The sequence below is a fragment of the Mercenaria mercenaria genome, chromosome 17 (assembly GCF_021730395.1).
Source record: "Mercenaria mercenaria strain notata chromosome 17, MADL_Memer_1, whole genome shotgun sequence".
Lineage (NCBI taxonomy): Eukaryota > Metazoa > Mollusca > Bivalvia > Venerida > Veneridae > Mercenaria > Mercenaria mercenaria.
The window spans coordinates 5,271,170-5,298,607 of record NC_069377.1 but is presented as its reverse complement, the minus strand read 5'-3'; the positions used below and the strand labels follow the sequence as shown (position 1 = coordinate 5,298,607).

General features: G+C 34.3%; 1 protein-coding gene across 2 annotated transcripts in view; it reads left to right on the top strand.

Annotated features, from left to right (window-relative positions):
• Nucleotides 1-2,314: 2,314 nt before the first annotated feature.
• The window catches only part of LOC123537452 (uncharacterized), a 52,445-nt gene continuing 27,321 nt past the window's right edge, over nucleotides 2,315-27,438 (top strand). Inside the window, exon 1 of one of the 2 annotated variants that reach the window (XM_045321169.2) lies at nucleotides 2,315-3,150. In XM_045321169.2, the coding sequence (XP_045177104.2) occupies nucleotides 3,103-3,150 (48 nt within the window). In that variant the 5' untranslated portion in view covers nucleotides 2,315-3,102. The remainder of the gene's footprint in view (nucleotides 3,151-27,438) is intronic. The other variant, XM_045321170.2, reaches the window with a different exon arrangement.

Here is a 27,438-nt window from a genome sequence, read left to right as displayed (position 1 = left end):
ATGTATGTTAAAATGTTCTTGACCTGGAATCATAAAACATTAGAGGATTGTTTTATAGCCTATGAAATGTTCTCTTTAGGATTTTACTCAGCCAGGCCAGAGTTATGGCCAACTAAGTGAAAGATACACTTAAGGTTCTTAAAAGTTTGTGTTGCAAACATCTTAAAAATTGTTTAACCTGAGTTATTAAACCATGTTACAGTGGCAGGAGTGGGGGGCGGGAACCGGTGTCCTATGGACACACATCTAGTGTTTTTTTTTGTTTTTTTTTTTTTGTTTTTTTTTTTTGCTTTCTTTTACACCCCACAAAAAACAAGCCCCTCTTTTTTAATATAGCCTACAAAATTAATCCCCATTTAGAGCGATACCTAGTCCAAAAAAGCGCTTGATTATGAAAGAAAATAGAGGTTTTCTGTGCGAAGAGATTCTAAAAGTATAATATTTATTTGTTTAAAATTTTGTATTTTAGGATGAAAATCTCTCAACAAGAAAAATGTTTCTCGCGAGTACTACAGCGCTTGTTGGTATAACTTCATCTTGAAGCCTTTCGACCTTTTTAGTTGATACTTATTTGTTTTAGCTTAGTTGTAATAAAAGTTTCAATCTTGTTTAAATCACTCTTGACTCCACTTCCTAGAGAAAACAGACTGGTGTCATATGAGAGGGACACCTACACTCCCATTTTCCTTGTAAAATATTCAAGCTCAGCAGGTGCCAGTGTTGTGCATTTCACCAACGGATTATTTTTTAAAAAAAATTGAGAAATGTATTGTTTTTTATTACTTAACTGAGTTTAGAAAACAAAACATATAATATTTTTACACATTCAGAAACATTGTTTTTACGTTAAGTTGAAATATAATGCAACATTTTGGCGAAAATGACAGGATTCAAGCAAAGACGTACGATGGGAGGTTACTCTATTGTAAATACCAAGAAGTATGTAGGAGTTATCTTGCTATTGCGTATATCGGCACACATTGATTGAGATAATCCCGGTATTTATTTAATATATCAGTGTAAAACTGTATCCTATCTTCGAAGCAACTATAGAAGATTTTTAAGCAAAGGGACGGTTGAATATTTAGCCATAGACTTAGAACAAAACAAGCACCACTTAGTTTATTATTTTAAGCTCAAGTATTTTGGACATGCCTGGTAAATTTTTGTTTGTTGTTTTCGCAAAGGTAAGATAAGAGATATTTTATTTCCAAATGCGAGGCATTCTCGGACATGGCGTTTCACAACAAATTTCCAGTGTGAACTATATTATGAAAAGCCGCCTATGTGAAAGGCAACAAGTGGTCTGTGGTCTCATTTTACAACAAAATTTGATCAAGGAACTGAAAAAAAGTATAGTTTCAATGCAGAAGGTCTCTTAATAAACGTGTTCTCTCGAGCAAGTTTGACTACACTAAAAATGTTAAAAATGAGATATTCGTTGTGTTTTTTTTTTTTTGTTGTTTTTTTTTCTTTTTTTTTTTTTTTTTTTTTTTTTTTTTTTTTTTTTTTTTTTTTTTCCTTTCTTCTTCTTCTTCTTCTTCTTCTTCTTTTAAGTATTTTGTTTATGTACTTAATACAGTCGAAGTGAGGATCTTGGAAAAAGTTTGTAAATAATACTTTATCAAACTTGAAAACTACTCTGTCAATGGAACGTCGTTATTACATAATATGATTCATTAAAATGAAAATAAAAACCAAAATTAAATGATAATGAATTACATAAATATGTCAACATCATCACATGTTGTTGAGTACACAGAAGGAAATAAAACACACTACAAAGTCTGAGATTATAATGGAAAAGATCTCCATTGTTATAGTTTATACATGTATGTAAAATGGTGTAAAATCAGCTGTACTTTATTCTTAGGCCGGGGACATACTCCGACCCCTGCTCAAATCTATTCCCATCCCGACTGCAAACAGAACAAATAAAGCGATTTCTTAACATAACATTTTGAAATTATCTTGCTGAACATAAACCTTGGTCCTGTCTTTCCTTCTTCTTCTTCTTCTTTTTTTCGGTTTCTCGTAATGCTAGTGTACGATAAATTTTAAAGGAATGCCCAAAAATCTAAAGTATCCGATGAATACCAGCAAATCTAAGGTATCCTGTCAACTACGGGGTATTTCAACTGACATAAAATGACTCTCCCCAACCATGTCGCTAAGTCCGTGATTCAGCCGTTGTCCCGGAATACCCAGGTAGTGACAGACTCTCTATGACGTATAGGCCGATCTCAGCACGAAAACTATTCAATAAAAGCCCATTGTACACAGGGCATGAGTTGTCTTTCAGCTCTGACATAATGAACTTAATCTGACAACCGCGCGTATGAATTTTCAATTGATAAATTTTTTATTAAAACTGCTACCGTACAAGCGACGTTTTTTTACCGGTTTATAACTGCGCATGCACTAAAGTTATTGATATCTGAATGATATCTTATCGCTAAATCAATGTACATGCTCGTTATTTAATCTAAATGTTTAAACGTCACTATTTAACAATATATGTGCGTGTGGTCGAAATAATTATAAAGCTGGATTGTTTTTAAGCATTGTTCTTTACGGATAATCGTAGAAAGTACATGCATCTTGTGCGGATCACTCCCAATCAGTGTTATATCCATGGACGGAGCTCTGAGTGCTGATTTTGTGAAAGGATTTCATTTCAAAAATCGGTTGTACACCTTTTTCTCAATATCCAGTATTTTCTGTGAATTTTCTGGATAGATATCGCGCGACGCCTTTATAATCTATAAAGAAATCGTACGATAAAATTTGTATCGTATCGGGGAAAAAAGAGTCAGGGGTCAGAGAAAGGTTGGCGATTTGTGAATGGAATAGTTTTTGACTCGATTAACTTAACTAATATGCTCTTCAGCGCTAAGGGTAAACAACGTCGTCTGACATAACGAAATCAACAATACAAAGCAGACGACACTTTAATGTTATCTGACCGCGAAAGGAAAGACAGTTTTGTAAAGTAATAGTTTTTCGGCTGCATCGCCTGTATCGATTTCACTTTTGTGTTTTCGTGCTTGGAATAAACCTGCCTTTTGAAGAACACTTTCTGGAGAAAGTTGTCGGGAAAAAATGGATTTTCGGTTTAATTCTTGTGGATTTTGGCTTTTGCTACAAATGGTAAGTTAAATTATATATAACAAAATACACGATTTATAGTGCATATAGTGGGGTGTTATCTATGACCTGACAATGAATGTATGATTACTGACACATAAAATTTAGTTTTGTCTCTTTTATATTTTTAACTGTTCAAAAGTAAACATTAACTATTGTTTAAAAAGTGGTGATATTGCATTTGTGCCAAACAATAAGAAAGGGAAAGAACTTGCTTCATTTAAAAGAAAAATCTTATACAATTAATTTATTGAACAAAAGCTGTCTTTCTAAATGATACAAAGAGGAGGCAAAAAAATCAACTAATGGACATATTGTTTCTTCTGATGATTGTAACAAAAAACACAATAATTCTGTCAGGAAACACTGACAGCAGAGAGAAAATTGAAAAGGTAAAAACATATACATGAGTATGCGAGGACAATAACATTAAATGCTTAAAATATTGAGTGGTTTTAGGACTATGTGATAGCGGTAATAAAATTTATTTTTAGTTAAAGATTGTTGCGTGGTAAATCAGGTAATTTATTCCATAAAGGCCTCTTACAAGGTGACATGTTGTATTTAAATGCTCATAAAACATCTCTTCTGAAGGAAACATTGAAAAAGTTAAAACAGTTGTACATAAATGGTTGTTACGCTAGTGGATAGTACGAGGCTTTGTCGTTTTACAATGGTTAAAACATTGAAGAGTGCTGTCACGTTACAACGTACCATTTTGCAGAAGGAGCGTTCTCTTCAGAAATGGCGTTTTAAATTCATATATATCATTTAACAGTTGGAAAAAATAATGATCAAAATTGCAAACAACTATCATTATATTTGCATCATTTTCTCCATTATCTTTAATCTTTTGGGGCCCGAGCCCAGATGCTCCTCAGAGCGTTTTTTCAGACACTTTGGTGGAACAGCTGACTGTAATCAGCCAGCCAGCCAGCCAGCCAGTAAGTCAGCTGGGGGGATTCCTCAAAAGACGCTCCGAACATGACTCGAACCTACATACGTGATAGACAAAAGAAAATAATACAAGTGTAGTTAATACAGAATAAGCTGTTTTACTCATTAACAGGAAAGACAATTAAATCTTACATTAAAAATCTTACTATGTCAACGTTTATCAAGATATTACGTTTTAACGTGACGTGTCACCTTTATAAAAAAATCATATGTTCTTGTAAGCATAATGGAACATTATGCTCAAAATAAGAGAGATATATTACATAGCAACGTGAGAACCTAACGGTCGTTTATCATACATCAAATTACTGCACTTTCAAACCATTTATTAAAGTGACTGAAATCTGCGTGCAACAAAACGTTTTAAAACCCTGTTTACACGATCAGTATTATACAGTATACGCTTTCAAATCGTGAGTTGTAGTGTTAAACAGTACCTGTTTTAACCCTTATCATACTAAACACGTTTGGTTCTGCCTTTGCGACTAGTGTAGATCATGATCAGCCTGTACATCAGTGCAGTCTGATCATGATCTGCACTGTTCGCCATTCAGTCGGTATTTTTAGTAAACACCCCTTTAACAGTTAATGGTACTGTCCAAATCGAAAGATAGACAAGTTCATTATAGAAATTTAGCAGGTAAGGGTTAAATATGTATATTTTATAATATTCCAGTATCTTGAAGGAAATATTAAAACTTAGTATTATTTTTATAAATTCTTAAAGATATGTTATACGCCTCTTTCACTAAAATTGTTTGTTTAGATACTTACTTTAAACATAGAAAATCCTCATCAAACAAATTTAACTGACTAAATTTATAAACTAAATGTGTTTGTAGAGTTACATTCGCAACTTAACGTAATGTATAGAAGTCATTTTCTAAAAACACTTCCAATTTTATTAGTGGCAGTACACATTTTTTACATATACAAGTTGTGTACTACGATACAGTACTGTTTGTAAACACGAACTTATTAATTCTATGTTTACATAGGTACTATGAAGGAAATGTTTATATTTTCAAATATTAAAATGGGCCTAGTATACCTTTAAGTATGTTAAATAATGTTTAGGTACAATATACATGCACCTGGAACTATATAAGTTTTTATAAAGGTCGATGAGTGTTCTTTCTTCGGTACAAAGAAGTAAATATTTCCCTAGAGTTTCTCAATATTTTCATATGCAGATTTTTATTTACGTTATACATAAAGGGTGATAGTCTCCTAATAGATGTTTCATCACTTTGGAAAAATGATATGGACACTATTCATAGGCTTGCAATACACAACTTTCTTGCAAGTTTTCTTTAAAAAAAATAACGTTCTTTTTTCTTACTTTCTTACGTACAACAATAAAGGTTGCCGTGTCTGTAGTGTTTAATATTTCCATTTCGAGCTCGTTCATTAAATGTAACACAACATCATTCCATTGGTCGCTGATTCGATCACGTCACAATACTAGTATTCTCAGTGACGATTTGAAAGTCATAGTCATTCGTACATGAAAGCCGACAGTGATACGAAATGCTGCCATGATTAATGCTGAAATACTAACTTCTGTTGAACGACTTTTACACTGTAGATAACCGCCGTGAAACTCAAAGCACACATCCAAACAAACATATTTTCAAAATTAATTTAAAAAAATGTTTTATTAAGCGACAGGTTTAGTGCTCATTGCTTTCGATGTAGTATTAATATAAGACGCGTTATCGTAAGTGCTGCCATAATTAATTAAATCTGTCAATTATATGATACCATTAGATGGATGTCTCTAATTTTATCACCGTTTGAGATATGATATCTGTTTGACAACTTTTAAGTAGCACATTTTCTCACTAATATCAGTGATATGTGATATCTCTCGTATGAATCTGAAGATACACCGTCTCATGACCCATCCTGAAATTTAGTATAATGACACTCCTGAAATTTGACACCCCTGAAATTTAGTAAGTGTCAAAAAGTAATTAAAACATGTACAGATGGATCTATTACTTATTTTATGAAATTGTAAAAATGGCAAAACTATAATCGTCCTTAATTACTTTTTACCGGGTGAATATTGCACTGACAATAACGAATTATAAAGCTGTACAGAAGAAAATGCCATATGGCCTGTACTCTCAATAGGTTAACAATTAAGTGTGGTGCATTTTGCATTTTTTCGCTCGTTATCTAATTATCTGTGCATCAGATTTTACGGGAAACATATTTTTGTACGAAACTTTATCGTATTAAACCATCATCACCGTGTGAAATCACACAACATGATAACTCTGTTTCAAATGTTATTCCAAACCTTTATTGTTTGTTTGTTTTATTTTCATTTCGAATTCTGTCATGTTGTCATGTTTTGTTGTTGTTTTTATGTTGTTGTTTTTTTTTTTTTCAAGCAGGCAGTAATTTTGAGGAAAAGGAGTACAACTATACCTAGATGGAGTAAATTTAGCGCCCGCATTATTTGCTCTATAACAAGTAATTATGTACAGTCGAGCTATGATCAAAAGTATCTATCACTTTGATTATTTTGTCGTATTTTTCTATTTTTCTTGACTGGAGTCTTGGTATCAGTGTAATGTTGACCACATCTGACTGTTGTCAGTGTAATGTACATCACCTTTCTGTTCTAATATGGCGTTGTCAGTGTAAACCTTACCTCCAGTTATCATGAAATATGTCTCAGGTAGTAGTTGTCGATGTAATGTACATTTCTCTACTGTTATCATGAAATATATCTAGTATACCTGTTGTCAGTGTTATGTACCCCCTTTTGTTTATGAAAAATACCACCGTCTGTTAAATATCTATTCTTTCGATTATCACTGTAATATATCTCATCTGCATATCCTCAGTGTTACATTGTTGTCAGTGTAATAAAGTTTTTTGACTTTTGTCAGTGTAACATAAGACATCTGACTATTGTTCTGTGACTGCTGACAGTGTAATCAGACTACTGCTGTTGTAATAAACCTCCTCTGACTGGTGTTAGTGTAATGTACATCTTGTATGTGTAATATATCACATGACTTTGGTCAGTGTTTTACACCACAAGTAGTGACGGTTATCAGGGTGATATATCCAATCTGACTATAGCCGGAGTGATATACCTCCTCTGACTATTTTTATTGTAATAAACCATACCAGACTGTTGTCAGCGTAACAGTTATTCCTGTTGCCAGTGTAATGTAACTCATCAAAGTTTTGTTCGTGTATTACACGACATCAAGTTGTTTTCAGTATAGCATACATTTCCTAACAATTACAATGCTATATGTCGCATTTTACTGTTCCTGACTTACCACTGATAGTAAGGTAAGGTAATCATTACCGGTAACGTAACCATTGCCGGAAACGTAATCATCCCCAATGTACAGTAACGTAATCATTGATAGTAAAGTAATCTTTGTCAGTAACGTGATCGTTACTACTATATTAAATTTCCAGCAACGTATTCATTGCCAGTGACGTAATCATTGCAAGTAACATAATTATTGCCGGTAATGTAATCATTGCCAGTAACATAATTATTGCCAGTAATGTTATCATTGTCAGTAACATAATCATTTCCAGTAACGTGATCATTGCTAGTAACGTAATCATCAACGTAATCATTGCCAGTAACGTAATCATTGTTATTAACATAACCATTGATAGTGACGTAATCATTACCAGTAACGTAATCATTGCCAGTAACGTAATTGTTGCCAGTAACTTAATCATTGCTGGTAACGTAATCATTGCCAATAATGTAATCATTGTCAATAACGTAATCATTGCCAATAACGTAATCTTGCTAGTAACGTAATCATTGCCAGTAATGTAATCATTACCAGTAACGTAATCATTGCCGGAAGCGTAATCATTGCCAGTAACGTAATCATTGCAAGTAACGTAATCATTGCCGGAAGCATAATCATTGCCAGTAACGTAATCATTGCCAATAACGTAATCATTGCTAGTAACATAATCATTGCCAGTAACTTAATCATTGCCAGTAACGTAATTATTGCCACTAATGTAATTATTGCCAGTAACGTGATCATTGCTAGTAAAGTAATCATTGTCATTGCAAAATCATTTCCAGTAACGTAATCATTGCCGGAAGCGTAATCATTGCCAGTAACGTAATCATTGACAATAACGTAATCATTGCTAGTAACATAATCATTGCCAGTAACGTAATTATTGCCACTAATGTAATTATTCCCAGTAACGTGGTTATTGCTAGTAAAGAAATCATTGTCATTAGCATAAAGTAATCATTGTCATTAGCATAATCATTTCCAGTAACGTAATCATAATGCAGGTCTAGCATGTTTCAAAAAGCTCGTACAGTGGTATGTGAAAAGTTGCATCATTTTTTTCACGTTATATTGTATCCAAAACATAGTTACATTTGAATATAGATCAGCGCAACGTTTGTTTATTTTCATTACTAACGATTAAGAAAGATCCACTATATTGTTATCGTCTAGGGTGACATTACTACACTAAGCCGTTAAGTATACCAAATTTGTGCAAGGAATTAAATGACCAGGTCAAGCTAAATACTTAAAATCATTTCAGTTAAATAGTTTAAGGTCAAATATTTTATTGCTTAAATACAATGGCATTAGAGCTTTTTGATCTCGCATTTTCAAGTACGTGAAACAAAAGAATTTCAAAAGGATTACCCGATGTAAATACCATGGACGATTACCTCGGATTAGCACAAAGGTTATGTGTACGGGGCTGTGAAATTAGCGTACGCAGACGACAGTGAATAAAAGAGAAACGAAGAAAAAAACAGAAGAAAAGAGATAGATATCATAATGGGGAAATCACAGAGGGACATACGGACGGACGGGCTGATAGCCTGAGATAAGCTTGAACCTGTTGAAGAAAGTACAGTCAGCATTATTAAATTTTAACTTTAAATAAGAGATCTTTTTAAATCTTAAAACATTGAAATTATTGCATGGACAAACAAACCAGCATTTCTAAATGTCTGCCCTTGAAACGTATTTTTCATTGGGACAGACGCGTTTTGACATGCACTGTAACAGAAGATAGCAACTATAAAATTTAAGTAGAAGCAAATGCTCCTGTATTTAAAGTAATTTATGTACGCCATCCGAGAGTGCATCTCAAATGAAGCATTCTGCGTCGTTTTCAAAGACGCACAGCCGGGGTCTGTGTTTTTCAACACAAGGTTTAGGTCACATTATATAAATAAACCTTCACGTTTTTTCTAGGAAGGTAGTTCATAAAATATGACGAGATTCCCTCGCACCTGGTTGCAATATTTATATAGGGATTTATCCCTGTTTGACATGTTCAAAACGTTCTTCACGGCGTCAAAATGCATGAAATCTGAGCCAATCTACTTTGCAGATATTGTAAAGTTTTAACTTACACGTTTTGTGTTCCCAGACTCAAACCCACTAAATGACTTTTAGTCGATATGTGGGTAGTCCTGTCCCATGACCTATCGTTTCCGGTATGGTACGGGTACCCATCGGCGTCATTAGGTCGTTTGTTTATAGCTGTTTATAAGAATGTTAACTAAGCTGTGATTATATGTACAAACGACCTTGGCTGGACTAGTATGATGGGGAACTTGTCTAAAACTTACTTCAACTTAGCGGGCTTGATCTGATGAAGGCAGCAATGTCTTTTCTCCTCCATAAGGAGACTCGGGTGTAAATTATTTCACAATATGTAAACAAAACTGCCAAAAAACGTCAAACATGGTGTCTTAAAGAGATTAGTAACTTTGATATACAGTACAACCTCTCCAGAGCGGCCCTCTCATAAGCAGAAACCTCTCTATAACAACGTCACCAAAAATTCCCTAAGCTGAAATATACTATCAAATTTACCTCTACAGAACAACAACCTCTACATAACAGCCGATATCTGTATCTCCTAAAGGGTGTTGCTCTACAGAGGTTGTACTATAGTTCATAACGACGTTTATGTAAATAACACGTCCAAAGATAGACTTAACAGCATATTTTATAATGAAATGTGCTCATGTATATTTTATGACTCACAAATTACGTTTCAAGTAAAGCATAAATTAAATGGATAGGACAAAAATGTGTCTTAACATTTGTTTAAGCTCTCGCATTTAATTTTAAACTTAAGATAAAGTTGGCCTATATAAGGAAGAAGAAATTCTAAATTTTGTCCTGCACTGGATTAAAAAGGAGCACGTTTATAGAAATTGGGCATTCTAAAATCTGTACAAAACAAGTGTGTTTGAGAACTCTGTGTATGCAGAACAGGAATATCTTTTACTTTTGATTTGAAACACTTTTTGGCTATTTCGCGGTCTTTATGTAATTGTTACTATCATAAAGTTTTACCATCAGTTAGTGTTCTAATCTAAAAGCAACTTGTTATTTATTCAGTTTTAGTGACAAAGGTTAGTTGCCTCATTATAATAAAATTTACATATAATTTGCTGCTAATGCCGCTTTAATTTTAAAAGTGAAGAGCGTCTAGACGGAAGTTAGATGAGTGCATTAGGCAGTCATTAGCATGATAAGAGACACTCAAGCATGCATGATAGTAATGCGGACAGACGCTCGGTCAAGGAAACAAAAATTTACAGCCTCTCTGGAGATGATTTATTACCGCCGTGATGTATTGTCGGAAGTAAACGAAGAGTTATTTGCCACATATTGTTTTTCCTGTAACTTTTTATTGTTTTTCACATTACGTTTTAATTTAATGAAGTGTATGCAAGATTCAAAGCGAATGAGGAGATATTCCCTTTGAACGTTTTTATTTTTTTGTTACTTGAAAGTAGATTTGTAGACATGCCCGTAGACTATGATTTATCTTTTTTTTATTTTATAAAATTGTGAATATAGCAAGTCTATATCCTATGTCCAATATCATAATATTACAATCAGTTCTCTGAGAAAATCTGTAAAATAGACCGACATTTGTCACTAAGCAAAAATACAAAAATTAAAATTTTGTGACAAATTCTTTATTATCAGACTAGTGGCAAGTCTAGTAAACTTGATGCTTATTTCATTTTATAAAATTAAAAACCTGTAAAACAAGAAAGACCCGAAACTCTCGTGAGAACATAGACGTAATCTCGCTTAACCTCGTGATAATCAAATGAGATCTCATTACTTGCTTGCACAGTAGTTAATAAGTATACCATACAGTATCTAGATGTTGACTTGAAGGCTCGCTTGTTTAACACGGCCTGTCATCATTAGTGAAAGTTCTTTTTTTTTCGTTATCGAAGTCTCCATGACATAGCGTCTTTCTTGTAGAATTTCTCTGCGAAAAAAAAATGTGCATTCAGTAGTGCTGAGATACAATTTCAAAGAATTTTCAGAAAATATTCACCAATTCCTCAAAGACTTAAAGATTACGTCTTTTGGATAATTAAGAATATAAACTATCCAAGAATTTGTTTGAAGTTACTTAGCTAAGTCGGAGATCGCTTATGATGTCTAGATTGACCAGACCTGTGTAGCTAACCCACTTGGCTCCGTACGTAAGGAATATTTCTGTAACTTCCGGCGCGTACTTATTGCTATAGGACTAAAACAGGTTGACCTTAGTTTATACTATATTACATCAATCATAAAAATCAAAGTGACTTATAATCACACCGGTTAACAGAATGTATCAAACCTATGACATAAACTATGATAAATTGCGCAGTTGTCAGTTTAATGATCATCAAGGCGTCATTAAGTTTATACAATGTTAATTCATTAGGATAAGAAAGGTGACAAGATATTAATGTATCATTCATATATTCAGTTACAAAGTTATCCACCAAGCTTCGTTATAGACAGCTAAGGTTCTTTTAAGTGTAAAGCATGACTTAAGTGGTCCTCACTTGTTAAGCATCCATTTAAAAAATCGTGCAACATAACTTTAAGAACTGCATATCCATTCCAATTTTGCGGACATTCATTGTTTTGGCATAAAAGCCAGTGTTAAAAAAGCTAATTTTCGATAAAAAAAAAATATATTTTTGAAAATAAAACTTTAAGAACTCAGTGGAAGGGAGTTTCTTCTTAAACATTATTTTTGTTCTAAATGTAAATAATGAAATTTCAAATTCTTATGACTTTTTGTAACATTCTTTGAGGGATTTGATATGATGTATGATTGGCATCGCTTCTTACAGAAAATAGAAGTTGATAACAAAATCTTTTGTAACTGAATGTATGAATTAAACAATAGCTATTGTATCAATTAACCATATTTGTTGAGGCTTTTATGTTTCGTATTATCGACGTGCGTATCGTTATGTAACCCGTGACATTTTGGCAGACAAATGTGATGGAAAGGCCAAGACGAACATCGTAAAATAAAAGTTACAACTTCTTTGCTTTTATATGCTGTGTCAATTCGCTCGTTAAAATTAAGATGGTGGAGAGATACATAACTTTTTGTGATGTTTGTGGGCTGTATCGACTGCACATGAGATCATCTCGGCGCCAGTTCGACATTGTAAGATTTATCTGCCCTTGATCTCTTCTCAACGGTCATATCATATGTTTATACGTTTGTATGTACATCCGAGTGTGGGAAAGGTGGTTCCGAGCTAAGTACCAGAAATACGATTTCTGTTAATATAAAAACTAATTTACCTTTCAACATTTTCTTAGTGTACAATAAACAGTTCCACAAACTGATCTTTTGAAGCAGAATCGAAGGTGATTGAAAAAACTAACAACTTTTTACACCAGTAAATTAGTACGGACAGGCGTAGTAGGAAGAACAACTAGATTAACGTGTAGTCTTTGTATATTATATAACTACATTCTTTTTTATCAGTTCACTTATTTAAACTTGGCTTCGGAAAAGCGCTACCAACCATAATGTCTGACTGCAGCCCTACAGAAAAGGTTATATATTCGATCTCTGTGACATAATGCGTAGGCGTCCTTGTTTAATGTTCCCAAAATGTTTCGCTATTTTCAAACAGATCAATAGAAAAGTTTCAGAGAATTCCAATGACTTATATCAATTCTAAATTGCAAATCTTCATCCGCTCTAGTGGGACCTGTAAATGTCATAGGAACATTTTGGAGAAAATTAAGATGAAGTTATTTCACAAACTTTGCCTGAAAGATTAGATTGTGAAAGAGGAGTGTACATACGTATAAAAGTGAAAAACTGAACCCTGCCTGTGACGCATTTGTGATTTTTTCAGAAATTGACGAAATTTTATATGGTATCGAGGTTGCTACGCTATCTCTAAAATAGCTATTCCCTTATCCATTTTCTAGTGTATTTTTTTTTTTTTAGAAGTAAAACATAATCTGCTGCAGTTCCTCACTGTGCTGCACTTCGACTAGACATAATCTTTATCGATTTTACTTAAACTAGGATATTTCTCTGAAGTCCCAGAAGCGGAAATCTTCAGTGTAACCCACTGCCCTAATGATCTCAAAATAAACTAACAGCCGGGGCTAATTATGGCTATGGTCACAGCGATAGCTAACAGCTTGCTAATCGGAAAAACATGGAAAATTGGGTAGTTCAGTTTATAAAATCCACAGCAGTCAAGCTGTTGGTCGTTTATGAAATATTTATGAGCTCTCACTTATCTTATCAAATTTACCATTTTACAAATTACTAGTAAATTACAATTGATTATAATCTACAACGATTTAAAACACTTTCCAGAATAGCTAAGACGGGGTCTTGAAGTATTTAAATTATAGACAGGTTTTAACATCTTCGCGCATGCAGGGCTTTGTGATCACGTGCTATAATTATTTTCATTAAAGACGTTACTCGTGCAACATTTTACAGCTTATCTGTTTCGCTAGCGAAAAACCAGCATGCAAGGTTTATAAACATTTTTGTATCTACATCTAGGATCTGTTTACCTCTGTGAGGAAGAGACCACTAACAGAGGCAATAGATGTCATAGATATTTAATATATTAAATAAAACAATATGCATTCTTCTTTTATAGCGTTTATTAATAGACCTGCAAGCAAGCAGAACTGGCAGTATACTATACACGAGAAAAACAGATGTAAGATATTTCTACATTTCTTTTTTGTCTATTACATTTCATAGAGGCAAAAGGCAGTATATTCTAGAGATTTTCTTAGAGAAACAGTGTTAAAGTTATATATGGTACTGAACATAGCACATAGACTGGCTCATTTCACTACAAGCTACACCATAAGCCAGGAGTTAGTTCGTTTTTTTTTTTTGTTTTTTTTTTTTTTTTTTTTTTTTTGAAAACACGTATTTTTATCCTGACCATATGTCATTTCATATCTTTACCGTCGAGTTTCTTAACACATACGTGTCAAAACGCACTTTTAATATTCAGAGGTTTTTAATCTATCTTACTTTTATAACAATTTGTTACCGGCCCCCATCAAATTCCTTGATCCCTAGCTACTCCTGTTTGGACATCTTAATGTTTCAACATTTTAGAAAGTCTCCTCTTGATGTTTTGCGACGGCGTGTAAATAAACTACCATTTAATATATTTTATCTCTATACTGTTGAAATGTATATCTTTTCTCCATCATTTTCCCTGAGATAACGGACTGCATGTGTACAATGTCCGACAAAACAAACTTAATCTATTAAAGACATCAGTCAGTTCCTTTCAAATCTTTTTTATTATTATGGCTAAACTAAGACATACGGAATGGTAAATGGAATGTGCATGTTCATAAACTCAGTGGTAAAATAAAAATGGTTAAAGAATATGCTGACAAACTCAATGATAAAAGAACGAAACTTAAGTACGTATTGAAAGAAGTCAGTGGTGAAAGGACGAATTAACTCGCTTATTAGGTAAAGCACATGTTGATAAATAATGGTAAAATGACAAATTGACATGCATAATGGTAAAAATGATAAAAGAACAAATTTACATAGAATAATTGAAGTATGTATGATACAATCATGATTGCAATTAAAATGCCAAAAGTATAAGACGATGATAAAGTAAAAGATAGATCAAATATAACGAGTGTGATGAAAACGAGCTGGCAAACTGAATAGTAAGAAGTTAAGACATAGCTCTTCTCATAGGTATGATCAGACCAAAGGTGATAAATTGAGCTAACATGGTCGTCTTAAATTGTGTCTCATCGTCGCCTGTCGTCATTAACAACTCTAGAGGTTACAGATTTGGCCGGATCCTCGTGAAGCTTAGTGAGACTGTATGCCATAAGGTAAAGGACCCGTACTGACACTACACCTCCCTGGTTTCTGTTATTGCCGAAGAATGACGAAATAGCATACTATGTAATCACACGGACATTTCCGAGTACCAGTACATGTGCACTATCTTAATAGAATCACAGGCGGTCAAAAACTAGGTCATTGGATCAAATCATACAAAGCCATGATAATATTTTCTACTGGATCTATATAAAACCTGGTTTTGTAAAATCTGGGTCTTAATATGAAGCTGGGTCATCTTGCGTTAACGCTCTAGAGGTCCCGCTGTCTAAAATGAGGTTAAAAACTGGGTCACTTACTTTAACACGCTAGAGGTCTCATGTTCTACCTCATCTACATGAAATATGGTCAGAATTTGTTTCAATAAGAAATCTAGGACAAATTTGAAACCGGGACGTCTGGATTTGATAAGTTGAAAACTAGTTCAAACTATAGAACTTTTAAAAGAACTCTAGAGGCTTTATTTTACTTACTCTTCATGAGACCTGGCTAGAAGATTTGTCTTTATAAAATTTAGGTTTGAAACTGGACTATCTGAGGTCAAAATCTAGATTTCTAGGCGAAATTATAGAGAACCTGTGTTAACAGTACAGGTCATATTTTCTACTTGATCTATATGAAACCTTTCCAGAATATTATCTTTATAAAATTTAAGTATGTTATGAAACTGAATTATCTTGGGTTAAAAACCATAGGTCACTAGGCTAAATCACAGTTAACACACTAGAGATCTATTTGAAAGTAAGTCAGAATATTGTCTCAATGAAGTCTAGGTCAAGTTTTGAGACTAGGTCATCAGGGGTCACCGGGTCAGATTATGGGGAAACATTATTAACAGTCTACATCATGGCCCTTTTGTTTTTATTTTTTTTTTTTTTTTTTTTTTTTTTTTTTTTTTTTTTTTTGATTGATTTTTGTTGTTGTTGTTATTGTTTGTTGTTGTTTTGTTTGGGTTTTTTTTTTTTTTTGCATTGTTAAAATATAACATTCGTTTTCATAACTTCCTCTAGATTTTCAATTTTCAAATTTACTAACTGAAATAAGGAAGCAAAGTTAAATGAAATTTTATTTTTTTTTTCATTGAAATATCAGAGTGGATTATCAGCGCTATTACGAAATGGAAGGTGAGGGCGTGGGGATTGTAAGGGCAATTTTGTCAGATGAATAAGGTTTGATTGTTTCCCAGCTTATTTTTGTCCAAAGTAATTATCTGTTTTCTTAAAATGCGATAAGTCTGATTTCTTAAACCGAAACCGAAAAATCACTACATGTTTTAGTTTTACTTTCCCTTCTTGTGTGGCTTTTAAAAGTCGGTCAGACATTATGTATATTTGATAAAACCACAATAAAATTTGCATGTGTGTTAAAGAACTGAACAAATCTATCAATGAAATGCAGGAGTGTTTTGCAAACATTGTCAATCAATCATGATTTCTAGATTTGTGATATCAGATAAGAACGTTTAGCCGAAAAATGAGACAGTTCGAAATTATTGATTTCCGGAAAAGAAAAGTTAAAGACCTTGTGTTACTGATATAAAGTTTCACGGTAACACCGCCTTACTAATAAACAGGGACCATGGAGAAGTCGTGGTGGCGACTATAAATAAACTACCGTACCCTGTTAAGGTTCATGTACCTTATTCATTTTGGTTCAATTTATCAACCCTAGCGTGAATTTTCATCTAGGGAGGTAATTCAGCAAAATACATGTACATGAATTCTAATATAATTTCTTTTTTTACAACATATTCTCTTTTATCAGACCGATTGCTCTTTAAGCTGCTCATATTAACAGGCACTAATTTAGTATAATCGTGATAACAGTGGTGGATGACCTAATTGGGTCATGAACAAATGTGATTTTACATTGGTTCAAATATAAAAAAAAATACATTAAATGAATGTTTGCCAAAGCAAAAGTGTTTATTTATAAAGCAAATAAATGTGCAATGTTGACTCAATTAATTGTCAAATCCCTAATGCCCTTTCTTGAGTGTTCTAAGTATATTTGTACAAATTAAGAGCCACTATAGTAACAGATAAGACAGAATGTTGTGTGCTGCTTTTAAAACGTTTAGAAGAAATGAAAGCTGGCATAATTACTGCTTCAGAATTAACCAGAGTTCTTGTAACAAGTAAAGGTTTGTACAGATGTTCAATATCTCTTGACTGCGTTCGATTCGAGTTTGTTTATATTGAGAAAAAAACACTAGACCGATGACCCACAGGGAGTGGTACCGACTCGCATTCTTTTGAATTCCACTGGATTTCCTCTAGGCTTACTTCAGATTTTTCCAATGTGTGTTAATCAAAATGGTGGTCCTTAATTAGAGGTTTTAAAAGATATTTTTTCTGCACCGATATTGCGTTAATATTTATGCATAATTACGTTTCCTGACAATTTCTTGTATTCGCTTTTTGGGCAACTTTTATGTCCCGACGCACACCACGCAAACAAAATGTTGACGTTTTAACATATCACTCTGCCGACGTTTCCTTTTAGGTTAATGTGCGATCAGAGCATTTTTGCTAAACAGTGAACTTTAATTTAAACACAACTAACGCAGCTGGGTGTAATAGGAGAGATTCCGCTGAACACAGAAAGTTAATTGACGCATATTTGTTCAACTTCTTGATAACAATCCGCATCGATTTCGATTTGATATACGGTACTGTAAAAGAATATGCGAAGATGTTATTGTAAAACGGAAAGCTTAATGGCTGTAATTAATTATATCAACAAACTCTTCCTTGTGCCTTAATATGTTGCTAGAAAATCCGGTATCGATTTTCTTTCCGGAAGAAATAATTTAGATAGTGCGGATCTTCTACGTGTAGCGTTGCATTTCCAGGAATGAGGTAGAAAAAATGTTGATCGAAAAGCAGCCGAATATACCAAAGACGAAAAGGAAAAGTGGTTTAGATATACATGTACTAAAATACAGTGTAGTTATGATGAGTATGAATTAGCAAGGAACATTGAAACCTTCAAACTGAAATGATGAAAGGAATGCAACAGAAGATGTTAACCTTTACCCTGCTAAATTTCTAAAAATGACTTGTCTATCATTCAGTTTGGACAGTACCAATTATCATTCGAAGGGGTGTTCGCTGAAAATTTACTGACTGAATAGCGAACAGTGCAGACCATGATCACCCTGCACGGATGTGCAAAGGCAGAATCACTTGCCGCCAGCAGACTAAGGGTTAAAGAAAATACCAAGAAATTTGGGAATATGCTACAGATAATACAAAAAAACAAACGAATCAGTAATGAATTTGAGGGACCAGTGGACAATATGATTTCTGAGGACATTGAAAAAACTGTAGGACTAAACAACCATTTTACACAATACCAAGGACAATATACTTGTGTGAGTCCCAAGAGTTATACTACTGGTCTTGCTACAGTATGCAAATATATGTTTAGGCGGTTTATTTCGTATCATCCTTAGAGTCCTTTGTTCGATTAATTTTCTGTAACAGATTTAGACATCTAGAGAGCGATTCATGAATTTGCAAGAATAAATACATCTCAACGCAGTAAAATAGATAGCATTCAGTCTTTAAATAAATGCAGATAGATCTAGTAACTCAGTTATACACAAATTATAAGCGTTCCTATGAGACTCTATTTCTTTATGGCCAGATAATAGCTTTTGTTTGTTAGCATTCCACTGAGTCTATTTTGTCATCTCACTTGTAGCAAAAAATTAAGGTAAAAGATATCCATGCCAAACTTTTCTGTAGACTTATAATGCCACAATCCATTAATTGAAGATGCATGTATTTAGATATTCTGATGCAGGTCAAAATGTTGAACCCTCTAAAAGAGTGCTTTTTAAGTTGCGGTTTATGTTTTCCGTGGGCTGCACGGATACAGAAGCCCCTCAGATACAAGAATCGTGTTTGGATGTTTTATGCACAATGAACAGGTAACGGAATTGGTAAAATACCAACAGAAAGACAGCAAGCAATTTTGATTGTATGAGAGGTCGAACCGAATCGAACTAGCAGCAGAGGATATGCGGTCTAACCACTTACCACATTACAGACCTGCTTATTTGTGGAGCTTAAACAAAACTTTGACTACCAAAAAATATGTTATATGTACAAGTATGACACCGTTAATACTCATGAACCTTTTCATAGAAGCCAGTTCTTGCGAAGGAAGAACAGTATTAAATTCGTTATTGATGTGAAATTTGCGACACAAAAAAAGCTTTCAAAAAAATATGTAGCAGATTATCAAGTGTAACCATTTGTCACAAGTGTTATGTTTCATTTAAATTGTCATTTTAACAGTTAGACGCTAGAAACGCCAGTATATACAAGAAAATTAAATCCGTAAAAAAGAAGGTATATCCTGGTCATTTTAAGCGAAAAATGACCGCTCCTTTTTAGCAGTATATTGTCGTTAAGTGCTCACGGAATGAAAATCTGCTATGCAAATAAAGGATATGTGGTACACAAACTGCCTTTTGGAGATTAATTTTGTCTAAACTATGACTCAGACTTCAAGTCCTGCATAGCAAAAAAAGTTAGAGCTTTAGACATGTCCTAGACATTTCAAGGACTCCAAATTTCGACTTTTCAACACAACGCAAGCACGCGCACCGCACAACAAAGCGTGCGCTTTTTATAGTTTGTTCGCGAGAAACGAGGTTGTCACAAACATCAGTCTGCGTAATAATTAATGTCTTTTTAAACTCTCTTTTCCGGAGTGAGTAAAAATTTCAAGTGATCCAGGGAACTGGTGCAAGTATTTGTTTCTGGTGACATTTAGAACCCTTGTGATGAGTAAGTCAGTGGTTGTAATAGTTACCTACCTTGAATAAATCTGCCGTATTGGCGGTAGGGGTTGATGGGCGAGAGAATTTCTGTCTTCTAGAAACTTAAAGGGAAAGGCAACGTGGTTCTAACGTTACTTTTGTCAGCCGAGTTTTCTTAAATTATTTAAAAAAAGTGAAAGAATTTTCAAAATCGGAGTAAAAAATGAGAAAGTTATGAGCATTTAAATATATTTGGTCAAGTTGGCGACCATTTTGTTTCCATTGAAACAAAAAACAAGATGGCGGATTTATTAAATGTTTAGATACACATTTAAATTGTATTTACTTATTTCTGTAAAATAGTTTCTCTACTTTTTCCAGCTATAATGAAAGAAATTATCATGTTTACACCTTACACTTAAGAAACATATTAAAATTAATCTATAAAAAAGGTTATTTGCTAAATAAAGAATTCAGCAGTGTGTAAATGACGTCATAAACACAATAAAATGGCTGCCTCCATGATCAGCCATTTTCTTAAATTTCAAACTGCTGTATCTTTGTCAATAAAGGTCCGATTTTAAAATTTCTTTCAGCGTTATGGAAGGCTTGAGAACGGCTTTCATATAGAATTAACTTATTTTCAGGGTTTCCTTACCCTGTAAAGACACTGATTTTGGTATGAATGATATTTTCTGCAAATCAACACAAAACTCATTTCACACTTCACCTTTGAGAAGTAAGCCGCCCATATTCTTATAGACCGTAATAAAGAAGCTTGTCGTATGGGGTAAAGGTAGTTGTTCCGTTATGACATACGGAAATTTCCATTCAAGTGCGTTTTCTTCGTATACCGCTTCGGCGTTTCCGGGAGGCCAAGTACACGTTAAAGCCGTAATATTTACATTCACGCTATTCTTTTCCATTGAAACTTTTGACGTTCATTTCGTATGAACAGCAAAAGTAAAGGCGCGAAAGTTACGTCATCGCTGCTTAGTGATAACCGACCGCTGTTTTGACGACGTCCGCGTATAGTCAGGGAAAACGTTCCTTAGTTGACGTCGCAGTTGTTCTGTCTGGTGAACAGAATGGCCGGGAAGCTGATTTTAATGTTAAATGCTACAAGTTATATGCAATTTATAATATTATGCAGTTTACAAATGGAAAGGAAATATAATGTAAATATAAGAAATGAAACTATTTTTTCGGTGTTCATGCGAAATGAACGACAGAAAAGGATCGGCAAATTAAACATGATTCATAGATTTGCCGCTACTATTCTGTCGTTCATTTCGCATGAACACCAACAAAAATCATTTCATTTCTTAATTAACGACCGAAGAATACCGAAATAACATATACGACAATACGTAACCATTTTAAAATACTCTACACAATAAAGTCTAAAAAGTGTAAAACGTAATGTGATCTACACAAGCAAACTTTACAATGATATGATTAGGTGTTATTGAAAATCTTTAAATCATTTAAGTTCATAAAGTAAATAAACTGCAATTTTAAATCGATCCAACTTGCTTTTTTTGATAAGACAAATTGCTAAATCATTGACTAGTGTTAAAAAGGGATTGTTAAGTACTTTAAAAACAGTTTTTATATCACTTTTAGGCCCTATTCTTACCTTAGTTCAGTAATACAGTACAGATCTGACAACCACTTACTTAAAGCTACTCGCCCACAGTTTGGGTTAGTTTGACATAGAATGTATACATGACATTGAAAAATGGTTAAGTGAGTGAAAGTAAAGGGTTATATTTGGGTTGAAAAGCAAGAAGTATGTTGATTTTCACAATGATTTCCAAAGCTTTGCAGCGATTTACTCCCTTCTGAACAACATTTTTCATTATACATAAGGATATCTTGCAAAATTCACGATAATATGACAAGAAGTGTATACCACTGATCATTTTCACAGTACCCAGATTTTATAGATTTTTCAGAGAGAGAAAATCACGTAAAATAATTATATATACGAGCCGCTTTAATTGACTTCATTAACTGAAAGCCAGTGTGTGGTTTTTGAGGCTGGGGACTGACCACAACAATATGATTTTACTCTCCATTGTTGTAGGTGGTGGTAAACATCAAAATTAGTTGAATCACGGAAGACAGAAAGTTAAGTGATGTAAAGCCGGGTTGTAAAAGTAATGATCATTTGAAAACTGAGACTGATTTGCCGCAACAATAGACAATATAACAGATATACTGCAACAATGGACAATATATCAAATGAAAGAACACCACTGATAATTATATACAATAATAGGTTTGTTTATTTCTGTTAAAATGGTATTATTGGAAGGTCAGTATGGTTGTTTGTTTCCGGGCTAAATAATCGTCCGTGCGTGTTCGAAACTTGATACTGTCCACACTGAGTTATTAATTTTCTGTAAATAAGTGACTCGCCTGGTCTTTTTTTTAAACTTCTTTAATCTGTTACGAAGAACTGTTGAATCATGAAAATTCGTGGGCATGGAAATTCGTGGTTTATCCCTAATCATGCTAGACACGATTGATTCTGCCTTTGCGGCCAGTGTATATCATGATCAGCCTGCACATCCGTGCTGTCTGATCAAGATCTGCACTGTTCGCCTTTTTTGGTAATTACCCCTTTTAACTGTTAATTACAGTGTCCAAATTGAAAGATGGACAAAAAATCGCACTACGTCAAAATACATGTCTCGCTGACCAGTTAGGGAGATGCTACCTGCTGTAGACTAGAAAGTTTTCCCGCCCCCTTAACTTCGCGATTAAAGTTGTAGTAACTTTATCCGCGTTATTAAGAATTCGCGGTATGTGCCATTGAAGATGTACTTTTTATCGTTTCGCTTTGATCGCGAAAAACCGTGAGAAAAAAATAAAGTCTTCGCGAATTTTACACAGTCTTTGGTACGGACAATTTATTGTCGATATGACTGAGGCAACTTGGTTACCTTGACAAGGTGACGAGGTTACTTCTACGAATAGAACAAAAGCTGTATTCATGAAGCGAATTAGAGATAGTTACCATATCATAAATAACTTTATTAACATGTACTAACCAATCACACATCATAAATTACATATGGCATTGACAGAATAGAAAACTTCATTATTATCATAAATCAATCACCGCTGGATGATGAGGACAAACATATATGAAGATGAATTTGCCTTGCACTACATTGATGCATGTTCAAAAAGATGAAATGACAGTATTTAGACTTAGTTAAAATTTATAATTTCTACTAATTTATCTTAAGCATTTTTGTACCAGTGAAATATACACGACAAATATTCATAACTGTTGCTTTGATCAAAAAGATAAGTTCTTAAGAAATAGAAAAACGAAAATGTTCAAATGCAGAAAAAGAAGAAAAAGGACTGGCAAAGTACACGAAAGAGTAAATTACACAAACAAACAAATAAACAGGCAGACAGAAAGACAGACGAACAGACAAACTGAGTTTTTTTAACTTTATTTAATCAAAACAGTAAAAAGTATAGTTTTTCAAACCAGTAGTTGCAATAAATTCATAAATAGCAGATATGTTTGGAAAGTTTATAGCTGAATCATATAGAAATTTATTTTTAAAGCTCTTGTTTAACAGACACTTTGTTTTCGTCTTTTTTTTATTATTTGTAGCCAAGTATTAAATTGAAGTTAAATAAGAAACCAAATGTGATTTTCCGGAGTGGGTATGAGTAGTGAACATGCTTAAACCCAAATAGTATATGGCGAAAGAATTAGAAATTTATAAAGACCAGAAGACGGAAGGAAGAAAGACAAGTAAATGACGGGAAGAGGGAAATAAATGATATTTTGGTGACATATTCAGTCAACTCATGACGGTTGTTATATGTCCCAGTGACCTGTCTCACTGTTCACTGACTATACAACAGGCCAATGCCTTTGTTGACAGCGGTGGTATAATTAGTTGACAAAATGACGAATAATTTGCGACAACTTTTCAAAGAGTGAAAACTAATTGAGACGATCCCCTGTTAGATGTCTTTCGGATCAAAAAATTCTTTAGCTATTAGTTATGTAACAGTTATCACACATAGGAGTCATAAGGCTGGGATACAAATTATGCTGAGTTTTCTCCCTTTTCCCTACTTCTTACTAATTATTTTGTACCTTTTTTTTGGTTACATATTGATCTTTCCAAAACGCACCTATATTTCTTTTATAGAAGACTGTAGACAGATAATAGTGTATGTGGGATTAATTCTATAGTGAAGTCAGCCTTTCGAAGGACAAAAATAATGATTACTTTAAGCCTACTACAAATGAGCCGCACCGTGAGAAAACTAACATAGTGCGTTTGCGACCAGCATGGATCCAGGCTGGTCAGGATCCATGCTGTTCGCTAACGGTTTCTCTAATTGCAATAGGCTTTGAAAGCAAACAGCATGGATCCTGACCGGACTGTGCGGATGCGCAGGCAGGTCTGGATCCATGCTGGTCGCAAACGCACTATGTTGGTTTTGTCATGGCACGGCTCAAATGTCTTCAGCATTTTCAGTTTGCGTAGGTTGCAGTTATTTTCTTTAATTAAATCTTATTGATACCGTCACAAAACTGATTCCTTTTGCCGTCGGATTATTTTCGATCTGCTTGCGTTATTATAGGCCTTAACAAAACTTTGAAGATATATAAAAATGATGCACAATGATACAGTTTAGTTACATGACATTATTTCAGTGGTACCCTAATAATTCCTCATGCAAATTTTCTGAGAATAATGGTAACAATGTGTGTAACTCAGCCGATTGTTTATATTTTATTGGATTAAACAGTCTGTTATAAACATATTTGTTTTGTTAACGACATATTACAAATAACAAGAAAAAGATTCAGTAGGAAGTACTAAGCTTACATTGAAACCCTTTATTCATTTTATTTGCCTTTGTCCTAATGAGGATCCACGAAATAATAAAAAATAATGAAAGATTTTAGTCTGCAGACTACAACGTTTTCAGGAGAGTCAGGGGTTTAATTGCGACTCATCTGCATCATTTCCAATATAGTACAGCAAATTGAGAGACATCAAGAATTAACATTTGAGCCGTGCCATGAGAAAACCAACATAGTGGCTTTGCGACCAGCATGGATCCAGACCAGACTGCGCGGATCAAGATCCATGCTGTTCGCTAACGGTTTCTGTAATTGCAATAGGCTTTGAAAGCGAACAGCATGGATCCTGACCAGACTGCGCGGATGCGCAGGCTGGTCTGGATCCATGCTGGTCGCAAAGCCACTATGTTGGTTTTCTCATGACGTGGCTCATTTCGAATTTATGTCCTTTAATCATGCACTTTTACTTGCAAAGAAGTCTCATATATTCCGTTGCCGTCTTCTTAACCCCTCCGATTGAAAATCTGAGGGGAGCGGAAGCAGTAGTGCGGCGATACATGAGCTTTTTTGTTACTAAATAATTTCTGAGCGTACGACAAGTGTTAACAACTGGCGAACAAGACATAACATACATTCTGGACCTCAAATCTGGTTCAGAAATGCGTTTGTGACCTAACAATAAGGCGTCGTCTGTCAGCAGACGAAAGATCTGTATCAGCATAGATAGGTAAACTTCATCAAATCATTTTGCTATCCAAGATAGGAAAACCGACTGGGTTCTGAATCTGTTTGTTTCTTTTTTCCGCACTAGACACTTAAATATATTGCACACTTCAGCAGTATCTGGAAATACCTTGCTATTTCATTTTCAAGCCTCACCGGGTTCAATTTGTAAGGTGCGTGGCAACCCTTTAAGGCTTCATGCACGATTACCCGTGCACCACACATAATTTTCCCGTGTACTGAGATGCACCATCATACCGTTATTCACAGATGCCATGTAGAAGACGACCCTTGCTGTGAACCAAGGAACCAATTAGGCCTTAGATATTTCATAGTTTGTTTCTGGTGATCTTAAGTCTAAGTCGTGTTATTCAGAAAAAGTTTACATACAAAATATAGAAAAATTATTCACCTCCCCCAACCCAGTCCCCACATTGCAGTTGTTTTTTTTTCAAATGTCGTTAATAACATATATTTGTACAAGTGTTAGAAATTTAATTAATGTATTGTTAGTATTTATGAAAGATATTGCCAACAGTTTGTAGAGCCTTTTGAAGTTTCCTGTATATTTCGAACAGGCTGAGATCTATATTACGGTAAAATATATTTGTCAGTGGTCAAGATTTTCATATAATCCTTTTATGAACAAAGCGAAAGTCAGATGGCATGAATCAAGCAAATGCTTTGCCTGAATATTTTCTCAGCGGTGGCGTGGTATATCGACCAGTATACGGGATGATTCCGGAATTAATTAGGCGACGGCAGGAAATAGAAGTTATGAATGGTTCACAAACATTTGCACATTTGATACACAGAATGTGAAGAAATATTTCTGTATGCTGTGTAGTGAACACGGAATACCGTTGCATTTAGGGTTAGAGGAGAGCGTATCTTCCAGAGAGGTGAGGGGCTAGGCTCCCTGAAATAATGCCTTTACTGTATGCTGAAATGATGTCCGAGTCATATTGTATCGTCTGCCCCAAGGTCAGTTTTTTTATCAGTTTTAGAGTAAATTAAAGGTACGAATCCGTCCCCAGGTTGTTACATGGTACAAATATTCCTTTGCACCGAAAACGATTCCAAAACGACGTAGATTGTCACTTAAAATGTATGTTGTAGAAATTAGAGGGTGTGCGCGCCCTTTTCTCATTTCCGGTTCCACTTGTAGCGTCGGGAAGACCATGTTGAGGTCAACACGTTTACAAAACCTTTTATATCTTAAACAAGTATCTGAACACATGAAGGCTTTAATGTCTGGAGTAGTATGCCGACATTGGATCACGTCGCAGTGCGTAGCACACAATGCATCCTAAACACATAATGCGACACTTAAAAATGCATAACAGTGCAGATGTTTAAAACAGGTTACAGGACATAGACATTAAACTGCATTATTGCTTTTTTGTGTCCTTTAAAAGGAGATAAACGTGAGAGAAATGCATTTTCCGCGTAAATTACAACTTACAACCTTGTAAGCATAGTCTAAAGTAATAGGTCACACTATGTCGACATACACCTTGTCAAAACGCTTGCCTTATTTGCATTTTCTTTGTCTAAACCTTGATGTTTTAAAAAAAGGCATTAATAACAAATTAAAAACGTATTACTTGCTGTATTAAACAAGGAAATGACTGTCTAAACAAGGCCCTGAAGGGAGAGAGACTTTCAGTGAAGGACATAGTACGACACGTTCCTCGTTGTCACGTAGTCGCATATTCTTGCGTATGTAGCAGTATCATAGGGGTATATAGAATCATATCAAACTAAAGAATAACTG